This window comes from Acinonyx jubatus, chromosome C1 (assembly GCF_027475565.1).
Source record: "Acinonyx jubatus isolate Ajub_Pintada_27869175 chromosome C1, VMU_Ajub_asm_v1.0, whole genome shotgun sequence".
NCBI lineage: Eukaryota > Metazoa > Chordata > Mammalia > Carnivora > Felidae > Acinonyx > Acinonyx jubatus.
In genome coordinates this window covers 214,706,568-214,718,984 of record NC_069381.1, presented here as the reverse complement: position 1 = coordinate 214,718,984, position 12,417 = coordinate 214,706,568, and the positions used below count along the sequence as shown (strand labels likewise).

Sequence of the window (12,417 nt, the reverse complement as noted above, 5' to 3'; positions counted from 1 at the left end):
TAAGTATTTAAGATCTAGCTTCATTCTGGACCCTAAAATCTACCCTACAGACTTTTGGCAGAAAAGGGCTTCCTGGCTTTTTTACCGACAACATGCTGCACAGGTGGTTGCTAAAGCTCATTTTGTTTTTGTGCAACTATTTTGTCAAAGGTACTAAGGGGGTGGGGGTGGGCGGGTCAGGAGCCCTACCTGCCACCCCCTAGGGAGGATGCAGCTGTCACTGATGTGTGTTACGACTGGTTCTTCGGGGACTCGCGCTGACCTCACACTGGCCAGAGCAGATGGGAGTGCCCCTTGAGTAGCGTTAGCTGTAGAGACGGTCATAGTTGAATGTGACAGGTAAGGCCATTGTACTCACCTTATAACGTTGCTACCTACAGTCATTGAAGTCAACAAGAGAGACATAGTTTTCCTGGTGGATGGCTCATCCGCACTGGGACTGGCCAACTTCAATGCAATCCGAGACTTCATTGCCAAAGTCATCCAGAGGCTGGAAATCGGACAGGATCTTATCCAAGTGGCAGTGGCTCAGTACGCAGACACTGTGAGGCCAGAGTTTTATTTCAATAGCTACCCCAGTAAAAGGGAAGTCATTGCCGCCGTGCGGAGAATGAAGCCCATGGAAGGCTCGGCCCTGTACACGGGCTCTGCTCTGGACTTTGTTCGGAATAACCTGTTCACTAGCTCGGCTGGCTACCGGGCCGCCGAGGGGGTCCCAAAGCTTCTGGTGCTGGTTACAGGCGGTAAGTCCCTAGATGAAATCAGCCAGCCTGCCCAGGAGCTGAAGAGAAGCAGCATCATGTCCTTTGCCATTGGGAACAAGGTTGCCGACCAGGCTGAGCTGGAAGAGATTGCTTTCGATTCCTCCCTGGTGTTCATCCCCGCCGAGTTCCGAGCCGCCCCTTTGCAAGGCGTGTTGCCCGGCTTACTGGCGCCTCTCAGGACCCTCACCGGAACCACTGAAGGTATGGTGGGGAGCAAGTCAGATGCACAGCAGGGTGGTCTCCAGGCAGAGCCTTTGAGCTTAGATGAGAGATGGCTCTTAAATGATGGAAACGAGAGTGATAAACAGAATTTATTTCGGGCTTCCTTTAGTTGGGGATTGTGTGACTTAAATGCCATATGATACAGATGTATGTTTTAAAATGCCACATGATAAGAATTGTATGAAGTTTCCAAATCATCAAGTAGAAATCTTATGACGGAAGCTATAGGACCAGGACCACGCGTCCTTACTGCTTCTGGCCTAGGAGGTCACTTCTCAGTTGTTACCTCTTGTCAGATCCCAGGGCTCTGTGTCTCCCAGTGACTCCTGTCCAGCCTCCTTCTGCCACCACCAAGATGTGGCCTGGCTCTTGCTTTCCTGAGCTGACGGTCCCCTCTCAGTGGCCCAGCCCCGAACGGTGCAGAACATTAACCCTCTCTCCTTTTTCTAAGGGCCTTTCCTTCGGTCAGTGAATGGGCATGGAGACAAAAAGCCCAGTGGTTTCTAAAATCTTTCGTTTAATATGATTGTCAGGGAAAAGTTATTTTGAAAGACACGATAGCGGTCTATGAGCTTACAAGTGGATGAGTACAATTTGCCGTCCTTAACGAAGATGAATATCATGGCAATCAGCTTTTCCGCCACACAAGTGCACCACTGGAGGACTGTTGGATGCATGACTCACGTTGCATGATGCATGCTTTCTCCCCAGGCTCTCTGCTCTTCCGAAAGCCTCCTTCTCTTCTCCTTACCTCCTGCACACTTCCGGTCCACACTTTCATGGCCAAAGTTGATGGATAGACTGTAGGATGAAATTAGTTGTTAGGTTTAAATTTTAGGGAGACACCAGGGAAGAGAGGGGAGATAATTTTCCTAAAGGCATGTTGTACTAAATGTGTTGCTACGTATCCTCTAATTTGAGCACTCTACTTGTGATTCACCGTATGTATAACCTCAGCCAGACGTGGCAGCTAGTCTTTTTGTACTTTAATGTGTTTCCACGATGCTATTATCTCACCTTGGAGGAATTCCTACGGGCTCTCCATTGGATTATTGCCCGAGAATGCTGTGACTCCCCACAGAAGAAGGGTACCGGTAGAGAATGACAAAGGGCTGGTCCTAGGAATGCTTCAGGATGAGAACATTCCAGTTTTATTATTATTTTTTTAAACCTTCAGGATCTCATGTTCTCAGGTGGACTCGGGCTAACACTCGTAATTTATCTGTAAGTGGAAATCTCTCTGCAAATGTGTAGAGGTGAATCCCGGGGACCCCCGTCTCACACACGTAAACCTGACTGTGACCGTGGTCATAGATAGGACTGAGGCAGAAAGGCACAGGTCCCTCGTAGCGTTCACTTCTAGGGAAGGAATGTTCCACTTGGAGGATTCTGATCATTTTTGTTGGTTGCAAACGTCCTAACTTTGGCACTGTATCTTTCCGCGAGCCAACTTGGTTTCGTCAACTTGGCTATGGATATGCCTCACAAACACCAGCCGCCACCGGTGGAAAATATGCAGCCCTCTGCCATATTTTACGAGATGGACGTGCTTTGCCTCACCGACTGTCTGTGTGTTCTGAATGTTGGCATGTGTGCCCCGTGTCGTAGGCACACATGGCATGCCCTCCGCGGTTGTCTGTGTCTCACTTTGTTTTCTGTGCTCCACTGCAGTTCACGTAAACAAAAGGGATATCATCTTTCTTTTGGATGGATCGTTCAACGTTGGCAAGACCGATTTCCCTTATGTGCGGGACTTTGTAATGAACGTAGTTAACAGCCTTGATGTCGGCAGCGACAATATCCGTGTCGGTTTAGTGCAATTTAGCGACACGCCAGTAACAGAGTTCTCCTTAAACACATACCAGACAAAGTCAGATTTGCTTGCTCATCTGAGGCAGCTGCAGCCCAAGGGGGGGTCGGGCCTGAACACCGGCGCGGCCCTGAGCTATGTCCATGCCAACCACTTCACCGAAGCTGGCGGCAGCAGGATCCGTGAACACGTGCCACAGCTCTTGCTCCTGGTCACAGCCGGGCAGTCCGAGGACTCCTATGGGCAAGCTGCCAACGCCCTAGCGCGCGCAGGCATCCTGACCTTTTGTGTGGGAGCTAGCCAGGCGAATAAGGCAGAGCTTGAGCAGATCGCTTTTAACCCGAGCCTGGTGTATCTCATGGACGATTTCAGCTCCCTGCCAGCCTTGCCTCAGCAGCTGATTCAGCCCCTAACCACATATGTTAGTGGAGGTGTGGAGGAAGTTCCATTCGCCCAGCCAGGTAAAGCTCCCCAGCTGCGCGGGGCTCCCTTCCCTCAACACCTCCCCGGTGGCAGGTGGCCCAGCCTGAACTCCAGCGTGCAGTGAACTGTAGAAGGAAGACCGGATTTCTGTGCCTGAAGTAATTTGGGGGCTTGAGACACTGTACCAGCAAGTTGAGGTTCTCTGTCTAAGGTTCATTAATGAAAGAAAGGTCTGGGAAATGCAGCTTATGTCCCTCCCATCTTATCTCGGCTCCCCCCACCACCTTTTTTTGCCCCAGTGCCCGTGAAGTTTCTGGAACACGCATCCAGACGGAAGGGAGAGCGTGAGGGATTGACGCCCTCTTGTATCGGAGAGTGCGTTGGGGCCAGTTAGAAATATTAACTAATTTAAGTATAGGAAGAGAAAACAACAACAAAAAAAGACACTGACATTTTATTTATATGATTCTTTCATGTTCAAAATCTGCTGTATACACAAAAGTTATTTTTTACAAACCCAACAAGGGCTGCATCTTTATGTGATGATAAAATGATTTCCAAAGGAAGTCGGGAATATTACTGTTCTTGCAGATTAATATGGTGCTGAGGCCCGGATGCGTGGGACCTGCCAGCGTGTGGACACCACACAGATGGGGAGCAAGACTGAGCCAGTTTGAAACCTAATCAAATACCTCCAAGAACCGTTTGACCTGAAAATTACGTTCCCGTTACATGCTACATGTTGTGGCCCCCTGTGGGCCTTCAGCCCTGTTTTCTGTTGGCTTAGTATAGCAGATTGGGATGCACTGACAGACAGCCTGACCCACAGAGCAAGGATGGGTGCTATTTGGGGTCCTGGCCCATAACTTCAAACTTAGTGAAAAGAAAATCCAGTTAGAGCAGATATGTGTCAACTCAGTTATCTATGGGTGGCTAACCCACATCAGCCTCTGGCGCTGAAGACTGGTCAATTTTTAAGACAAAGGACAATAAGGACCACGTTTTCCATAGCTTGATTTATAATGGCTTGAAAACACTGTTCTCTTACAGTGATTGCCACCAAGGATAGGACCCTCTGGGGCTTATGTTGTTTTGCTTTGTGGAAGAAGCACGGTGCGGGATCGGGTAGACCCCTCTGGTTCTAGGCCTTGGCAGATATGAACTGCTCTGAAATGGGGCGTCTGAATGACAGCTGGTGCTTCAGGCTTCGACAATGGGTTTTCTCCCCTCTTGCTGGTACAGTGATCATCAGATGAATTATGTGACCCCCCGTTACCAAATCCTAGTGGCGCTGGGCTGAAGTCACTCTGGTGCCCGTTAGGTTCTCATCCCTCACTGTGTCCTAACCTACTTCTGTTGTAGAAAGCAAGCGAGACATTCTGTTCCTCTTTGACGGCTCAGCCAATCTCGTGGGCCAGTTCCCTGCTGTCCGCGACTTTCTCTACAAGGTTATCGACGAGCTTGACGTGAAGCCTGATGGGACCCGGATTGCGGTGGCTCAGTACAGCGATGATGTCAGGGTGGAGTCCCGTTTTGATGAGCACCAGAACAAGCCCGAGATCCTGAATCTCGTGAAGAGAATGAAGATCAAGACGGGCAAAGCCCTCAACCTGGGCTACGCGCTGGAGTACGCACAGAGATACATTTTTGTGAAGTCCGCCGGAAGCCGGATTGAGGATGGAGTGGTTCAGTTCCTGGTGCTGCTAGTTGCAGGAAGGTCCTCGGATCGTTTGGACACACCGGCACTCAACCTGAAGCAGAGCCAGGTGGTGACCTTCATACTGCAGGCCAAGAACGCAGATCCCGCCGAGCTGGAGCTGATGGTGCCGTCCCCCGTCTTCATCCTGGCCGCGGAGTCACTCCCCAAGATCGGAGACCTTCAACCACAGATCGTCAATCTCTTAAAATCCGTGCAGGATGGGGCGCCGACACCAGGTACGGCATGGGAATTCTGGTTGCTTCTGCGGCCTGGTACTGGAGGGTATGAGTGACAGTAGGCCGCTGACTCTTTCCCCACTTGAATTGTCTAACGGTTCTCAGGGCAAGACAGGAGAATCCAGGTGACATGAGAGTATTTCATCATTAGGGTCACCTGGGTGGCTCAGTCGGTTAAGCCTCTGACTTTGGCTCAGGGCACGATCTCACGGTTCATGAGTTTGAGCTGTGCGTGGGGCTCTGTGCTGACAGTGCGGAGCCTGCTTGGGATTCTCTCTCCCTCTGTCTCTGCCCCTCCCCTCCTTGAGTGCTCTCTCCACCCCCCCCCCCCCACTCTGTATCTCAAGATAAAACTTCAAACAAATTAAAACAATAAGTTAAAAAAAGAATTTCTCATAATTAGGTACATGATAAAGATTTAGACATATCAGTAGTTAAAGATCCATTTAAAAACACTATTTTTACTATAAGCACAATAAAAGCCACACCCGTGGATACATTATAGCTAAAACAGTCTTCATCCGTATGATCTACCAATGTCTTATTTTAAGCGGGTCTCACTGTGCTGTAATTCATCCACAGTCCACTTACCAAGAATACAAGGTGTGATGAGAGGGGGATAGATCCACACCCTAACTGCTGACCTAAAATTTCCAGCTGCTACTCCACGTTACTGTGACTTGGTGTTTAACTGCTTTCCGTTTATTGGTAAAAATGTGGTGAAGAAAGTCGTTAATTGCACCTATAATAACCCTTTGGAAAAAAACCCGAGAATTTCGAACTTCTACATTGACTATGGGGCCCACGCGCTGTTGGCTTTGGATGGTAACCCAGACATCTGGTCTATACGTTTCCCTGTTGCCCCGCTGTGACTTACAACAAATCATTTGAAACCCCCTCTGTGCAACATGCTAATGGGCAGGCAGAATGTACCATCCTGTTTCTCCCCTGCCCAACACCGTTTCTTGAGGACACCTTGGAAAGTTGACAATGCTGCACAGGCACCGAAGGTTCTAAATTAAAGGCCTGTCCTTCTATCTACCTGTCTGTATTGCTGTATTCATTTTTGATTTCCGCTGTGCCAAATTACCATAAATTTAGTGGTTTAAAACAAAATGAATGCATCGTCTTCCGTTTTCAAGGTCAGCAATCCGAAACCAGTTTCACTGGGCTAAAAGCAAGGTGTCAGCCAGATTGCACTCCTTTGGGAGGCTCTGGTGGGTCATCGGTTTCCTTGCCTCATGTGGCCTTCGCTCCTTGGCTTGTGGACCCTTCCTGCATCTTCAAAGCAGCAGCGAACCCTCTTCTCTCTTCTCTGATCTCTGCTTCTACCTTAAAGTTCTTCCTTGAACTCTCATCGTCTCCTCTCCCTCTTATAAGGACATGGGATTGATTACACTGGGTCTGCCTGTATAATCCAGGATAATTTTCTCATTCCCCAAGCACTTAATTCAGTCATACCCGCAAAGTCCCCTTCACCAGTTCTGGGGATTCTCGATCGGCTACCTTTGTGGGACCATGCTTCAGCCCTCCATGATTTGTAGGAGATGGTCCCTCTCGGGTCCTGTGTGTCATGGATGGTGTCTGTCTCCCAGTTTCAGGTGAAAAGGATGTGGTGTTTCTGATAGATGGCTCTGAGGGTGTCAGGAGCGGCTTCCCTCTGTTGAAAGAGTTTGTCCAGAGAGTGGTGGAGAGCCTGGATGTGGGCCCAGACCGGGTTCGTGTGGCCGTGGTACAGTACAGCGACCGGACCAGACCTGAGTTCTACCTGAATTCATACATGGACCAGCAGAGTGTGGTCAGTGCCATACGCAAGCTGGCCCTCCTGGGAGGGCCGGCCCCCAACACCGGGGCCGCCCTGGACTTTGTCCTGAGGAATATCCTGATCAGCTCGGCCGGAAGCAGGATAGCAGAAGGTGTCCCCCAGCTCCTGATCGTCCTCACGGCTGACAGGTCTGGGGATGACGTGAGGGGCCCCTCCGTGGTCCTGAAGAGGGGAGGGGCAGTGCCCATCGGCATTGGCATCGGGAACGCCGACATCACAGAGATGCAGACCATCTCCTTTATCCCTGACTTTGCCGTGGCCATTCCCACCTTCCGGCAGCTAGGGACAGTCCAGCAGGTGATCTCTGACAGAGTGATTCAGCTCAGCCGGGAAGAGCTGAGCAGGCTGCAGCCAGTTTTGCTCCCCCCAACGAGCCCAGGTAAGGAGGGGATTCCTTGGGTCATTGTTTCTAGAAACATCCGGGGCTACTAGTTTGGTCCGTGGGCTCTGAGTGTTCTCTGTTGGTTTCCTCAGCCTTGTGGGGGGGTGGGCGGGGACTGGCTTTTCATGAAGAATTAGGAGCCGTGTGCCTTTGGTCTCAGTGGCTGGAAGTGGTACAGGCCTGGGGACATGCTGAGATTCATGTTTGGGGCCAAATTAAAGTTTCAAAGAGGGGCAGGTGCATGCTTTAGTGCAGACCCCCCATGTCTGTGTAGAGGCTTCTGCACAGATATCAGAAGGGACGGGGCCATCTAGCTGGTGGCCCCAGTTCAATGTCAGTTCTATGCTGCCCCCGGCAGGTCCAGTCGGCAGCCTTCTGTGATCAGGGAGGGAGCTTGACCATAGGGTCCACCCAGCTGGGGGCACAGTCTCTGAAATATTGGTGTTTCTAGAGCCCAAGAGTGATGATTGCTTTTGACTTGCCTGGTGCTAAGAAGTAAATGGCTTAACTGGCAGAATCCCATCTTGTTCTTATGACTGCAAGATTTATTCTGTTTCATTGTTCCTGTGCCCCTTTTCTAGGCCTGGTTACAGTAAACTAGAAAACAGTGGGAGCCTGGCCGCTGAAGGGGCACTAAGATGTGTCCAACCCCCTCAAAATACCCACTGAGGGCCTGCCTCCCCAGGGTACTCAGGTGGGGAGGCTCACAGTGGTGGAAAGCCAGCAGCATCCTTGTTCCCTGTGGCTTACATCCTACTGAGTGCCATCTGAAGCCTCATGGCATGGAGAGGGGCAAAAGGGAAAGGCAGGGGGGAACAGAAGGAAGCCAAGAATAGAAGAAGCAAATGAGAGAAGAGTCAGATGCCAGATACGGTGCCCTTTTGGTGAATGAAGGAGGTGAGGGTGACTGACGTGGTGTTGTTTAAAAGGGCCGGCGTTTCCTCGCTGGTGTCCAGGACAGAGTGCGGCAGGCCCCACAGGCCTCCATGGAATGTTCTGAATGGTTTGTGATCAAATAAGTTTGGGAAACAGAGGGAGAGGTTCCCCCCTCTAATTGATGTGTTTTGCATATCTCCAATACGAGAATGATACATTTCCAAAACTTATTTGGCTGCAGGGTCCTTATCTATGATGCCTCCTGAGGTACCAGTGTTCCCAAGAATGCACTTTGGAAATCTTGTCGTAGTGCATATGCAACTTCTTTATTTTAAACACAAGCATATATGTCTATAGCATAGCTGCTCTCCCACACTTCAAAATGAGTATTTTCTACCTTCACCTTCTTCCTTTCCCACGTCTTCTACACTCTTCTTATTACCAGAACTGCTATCCATATCTCAGCCCTGACCTGTTCCCAGGTGAGCTGTCTCTGCCTCCAGGGCACCTGCCCCTCTGAGCAACCCAAGGGCGCCATTCACCATTCTCTGTCCTGCCTCACTGGCTCTCCAATAAGGATGGGAAGGATGATTCCCTTTACAATATAAACATATCACTTTTTCTTCTTTCTTAAAAACTCTCTCTTGATGCCTGCTCCCCTCTCCAATAGTGCCTGAATCTTTTAAAAGAATTCTCTCAATCTTTACAATTCCTCTCTTAGCCCACCCCCATCTGTCATTCACTGTAGCCACTCCACAGAAAGCGCTCTTGTCAAGGTCTTTACATCTGGAAAACCCAATGGTCAATTTTCAGATGCCCTTCTGCTTGATCTAAGAGAACCTGATGCATGTCACAGTTAAGATCACCTCCTTCCTGAAACACCATCCCTGTTTGGTCCAGACATGGCTCTTGTGTATCTACTCTCTGCCTCCCTCAGAGTTTCTCTTCTTTATCCTTTTCTGGTTCTTCCTCTTCTCCCTGGCTTGTAATCACTGCAATGCCAGGACTAACTACCGGGACTGGTATTTTAGCTATAATAGCCAGAATTAGGATACTTTTCCCATCAGGTGGTGATTCCATGACAGACTGGGAGGTGGTTCATGAACACTAAGAATTTGGTGCCAACAAATGTGAAACCCGTGGTAACATGTGATTTGCAGGTGTCGGAAACAAGAAAGATGTGGTCTTTCTCATCGATGGGTCCCAAAATGCTGGCCCTGAATTCCAGTACATCCGCACCCTCATCGAGAGGCTGGTTGACTACCTGGACGTGGGCTTCGACACGACTCGGGTGGCAGTCATCCAGTTCAGCGAGGACCCCAGAGTGGAATTTCTGCTGAATGCCCATTCCAGTAAGGATGAAGTACAGAATGCAGTGAGGCGGCTGAGGCCCAAAGGCGGGAGGCAGATCAACATTGGGGGTGCCCTGGAGTACGTGTCAAGGAATATCTTCAAGAGGCCACTGGGAAGCCGGATTGAAGAGGGTGTCCCTCAGTTCCTGGTCCTCATTTCTTCTGGGAAGTCTGATGACGAGGTAGACGATTCCGCGGCAGAGCTCAAGCAGTTTGGTGTGGCACCATTTGCGGTCGCAAGGAATGCAGACCAGGAACAGTTGGTTAAGATCTCCCTGAGCCCCGAGTATGTGTTCTCGGTGAGCACCTTCCGGGAGCTGCCAAGCCTGGAGCAGAAACTGCTGACCCCCATCACAACCCTAACCTCAGAGCAGATACAGCGGATCCTAGCCAGCACTCGCTATCCTTCTCCAGGTAAGATGGGGTATTTATTGTTGCTCTCTGAGTATTTTTGATATAAAAAAATAACAGGTTCAAAGATCCATAGTACTCATGATAAGTTAAATTAAAATAAAGGGACACCTAATATTGAGCCAGTTATGTCAGTGGCTTGTTGCAAGGAGGGAGGATGCACATGACAGTGAACCATGGAGCATCTCAGTAGAGGGTGTTAGGTCATAGGATAGGATCAGAGCCTGCGGTAGGCAATTTTGTGGGAGGCTTAAGGAAATACGATTTGGCCTGGATTGGATATTGTCAAGAAGTGGAAGTAATTCTATGATTTGGTATCTTTCTTCATCTTATGGCTAAAGCTGTAATTGGTGAAGAAACAGTAGTCATTCCTATTAGCAGGGAGGGCAGGTGTTTGGTTATTTTCGTCTTCTTTTTGTCAGTGTGGACCTATGATTCTGATGTTCTGTGAAATCTTTTGTGTTCTACAGGAGAACCCAAGGCCTGGCTCTGTGTGCTGGGCCAGCTTTTCTCTTTCTCAATGTAAATGGCTGAGTTCTATGACTTGCTCAGCTTTTGCTGTGCTGTGTTTCCATTACAAGTAGCCCTACAATTTATGAAGCAAAAGACAGGCCGAACTTGTTGAGTGGCAACATAGGACTAGTTGATAAAATAGCCTCCAAGAAGTACCTAGAATTCTAACTAAAAGGAAAACATGGCTCATCTTTCCCAGGACTTTTGGATTAGTTTTGTAGCCAAAAATAGACTCACATAAAGAAAATAGGGGAAATAACAGTGAAAACAAAAAAATTGTATAAATGCTAGGTATATGTGGGCAAGAAGAAATACCATGAGTCAAACACCTGGGGAGCTGTTGTGGCACACTGGGAGACAGTTGGCATTCTCTGGGTGTCACTACCTAAGTGGTGGCCTTGGACAGAGAGGACTTTTGACCTTAGCTGGCTCCCTCTTCTTATACACCAATGATGTTCTGGGAGATCTTGATCCCTTCTGGTAGTAACAGCTCATGATTTTGTAGATTCTGGTAATCCAGTTGCTAAATGCTGTTTACATTTTTAAAACTGGTTGTAACCCAGACTTCAAAGCCATAATTAAAATAGAGTAAACTTAGAAACTTTTGGAGAACTTCGAAGATTTTTAAGAAGTGGAAATTGTTTTGGTGAAAAAAGCCCAGTTTTTAATGAGGAGTTAAAAAAATTTAATGTTTATTTATTTTTGAGAGCGAGAGAGAGAGAGAGAGAGAGAGAGAGAGCAAGCAGGGGAGGGGCAGAGAGAGAAGGAGACACAGAAACCAAAGCAGGTTCCGGGTTCCAAACTGTCAGCACAGAGCCCGATGTGGGGCTTGAACTCATGAATCGAACTGTGAGATCATGACCCGAGGTGAAGTCGGATGCGTAACTGACTGAGCCACCCAGGTGCCCCTTAATGATTAATTTTAAAAAGCTCAAGAGATAAACACATGTGCATTAGCTTGTAATTTTTAATGCTAGTTAACACTGTGCAAGATAGTGCAAGATAGTTCTGAGCTCAGAAACAAAAGCAGAAACAAAGCCAAAGAAACACCAGTCACGTACTGAGTTTTCCTCTTCCTTTCTTTCTATCCACAGATGTTGAGAGTGATGCTGCAGACATTGTCTTCCTAATTGATAGCTCTGACAATGTCAGGCCAGATGGCATCGCGCATATTCGGGACTTTGTTAGCAGAATTGTTCGCAGACTCAACATTGGCCCCAACAAAGTGAGGATTGGGGTTGTACAGTTCAGCAATGAGGTCTTCCCAGAATTCTACCTGAAGACCCACAGATCCCAGGCCCCTGTGCTTGATGCAATACGTCGCCTGAGGTTCAAAGGGGGGTCCCCGCTGAATACTGGCAAAGCTCTGGAATTTGTGGCAAGAAATCTCTTTGTCAAGTCTGCTGGGAGCCGGATAGAAGATGGCATACCGCAACACCTGGTTCTCTTTCTGGGTGGAAAATCCCAGGATGATATTTCCAGGTTTTCACAGGTGATTAGATCCTCAGGGATTGTGAGTTTAGGGGTAGGAGACCGAAATGTTGACAGAACAGAGCTGCAGACCATCACCAATGACCCCAGACTGGTCTTCACGGTGCGAGAATTCAGAGACCTCCCCAACATAGAAGAAAAAATCATGAACTCTTTTGGACCTTCCGGGATCACACCTGCACCTCCAGGAGTGGACATACCGTCTCCCTCACGGCCAGGTATGACCTCTGGGACACATAACCACAGAGTGTGACATCTGTTATTTTTTAATTGAAAAAAAAATGCAATTAGCATGTATTTTAATAGTTTTCTTCTGTTATGGTCATTGCTGCATATAATATTAGAAACTAAATCCTGGAAAAATGACTTAGTTGAAACTGTAGAAGGAAACATAACCCGGAAAGCATAGGGTC

At 48.6% G+C, this 12,417-nt stretch overlaps 1 protein-coding gene across 7 annotated transcripts in view; it reads left to right on the top strand.

The window, feature by feature from the left end:
- COL6A3 (collagen type VI alpha 3 chain) overlaps positions 1-12,417 on the top strand; it is a 79,870-nt gene that overhangs the window by 25,538 nt on the left and 41,915 nt on the right. For 3 of the 7 annotated variants that reach the window (XM_027046883.2, XM_027046900.2, XM_027046908.2), the window contains 6 exons: positions 381-965; positions 2,658-3,257; positions 4,582-5,154; positions 6,750-7,358; positions 9,398-10,003; positions 11,608-12,222. In XM_027046883.2, the coding sequence (XP_026902684.2) occupies positions 381-965; positions 2,658-3,257; positions 4,582-5,154; positions 6,750-7,358; positions 9,398-10,003; positions 11,608-12,222 (3,588 nt within the window). The remainder of the gene's footprint in view (positions 1-380; positions 966-2,657; positions 3,258-4,581; positions 5,155-6,749; positions 7,359-9,397; positions 10,004-11,607; positions 12,223-12,417) is intronic. The other 4 variants (XM_027046893.2, XM_027046922.2, XM_027046915.2 and 1 more) reach the window with 3 other exon arrangements.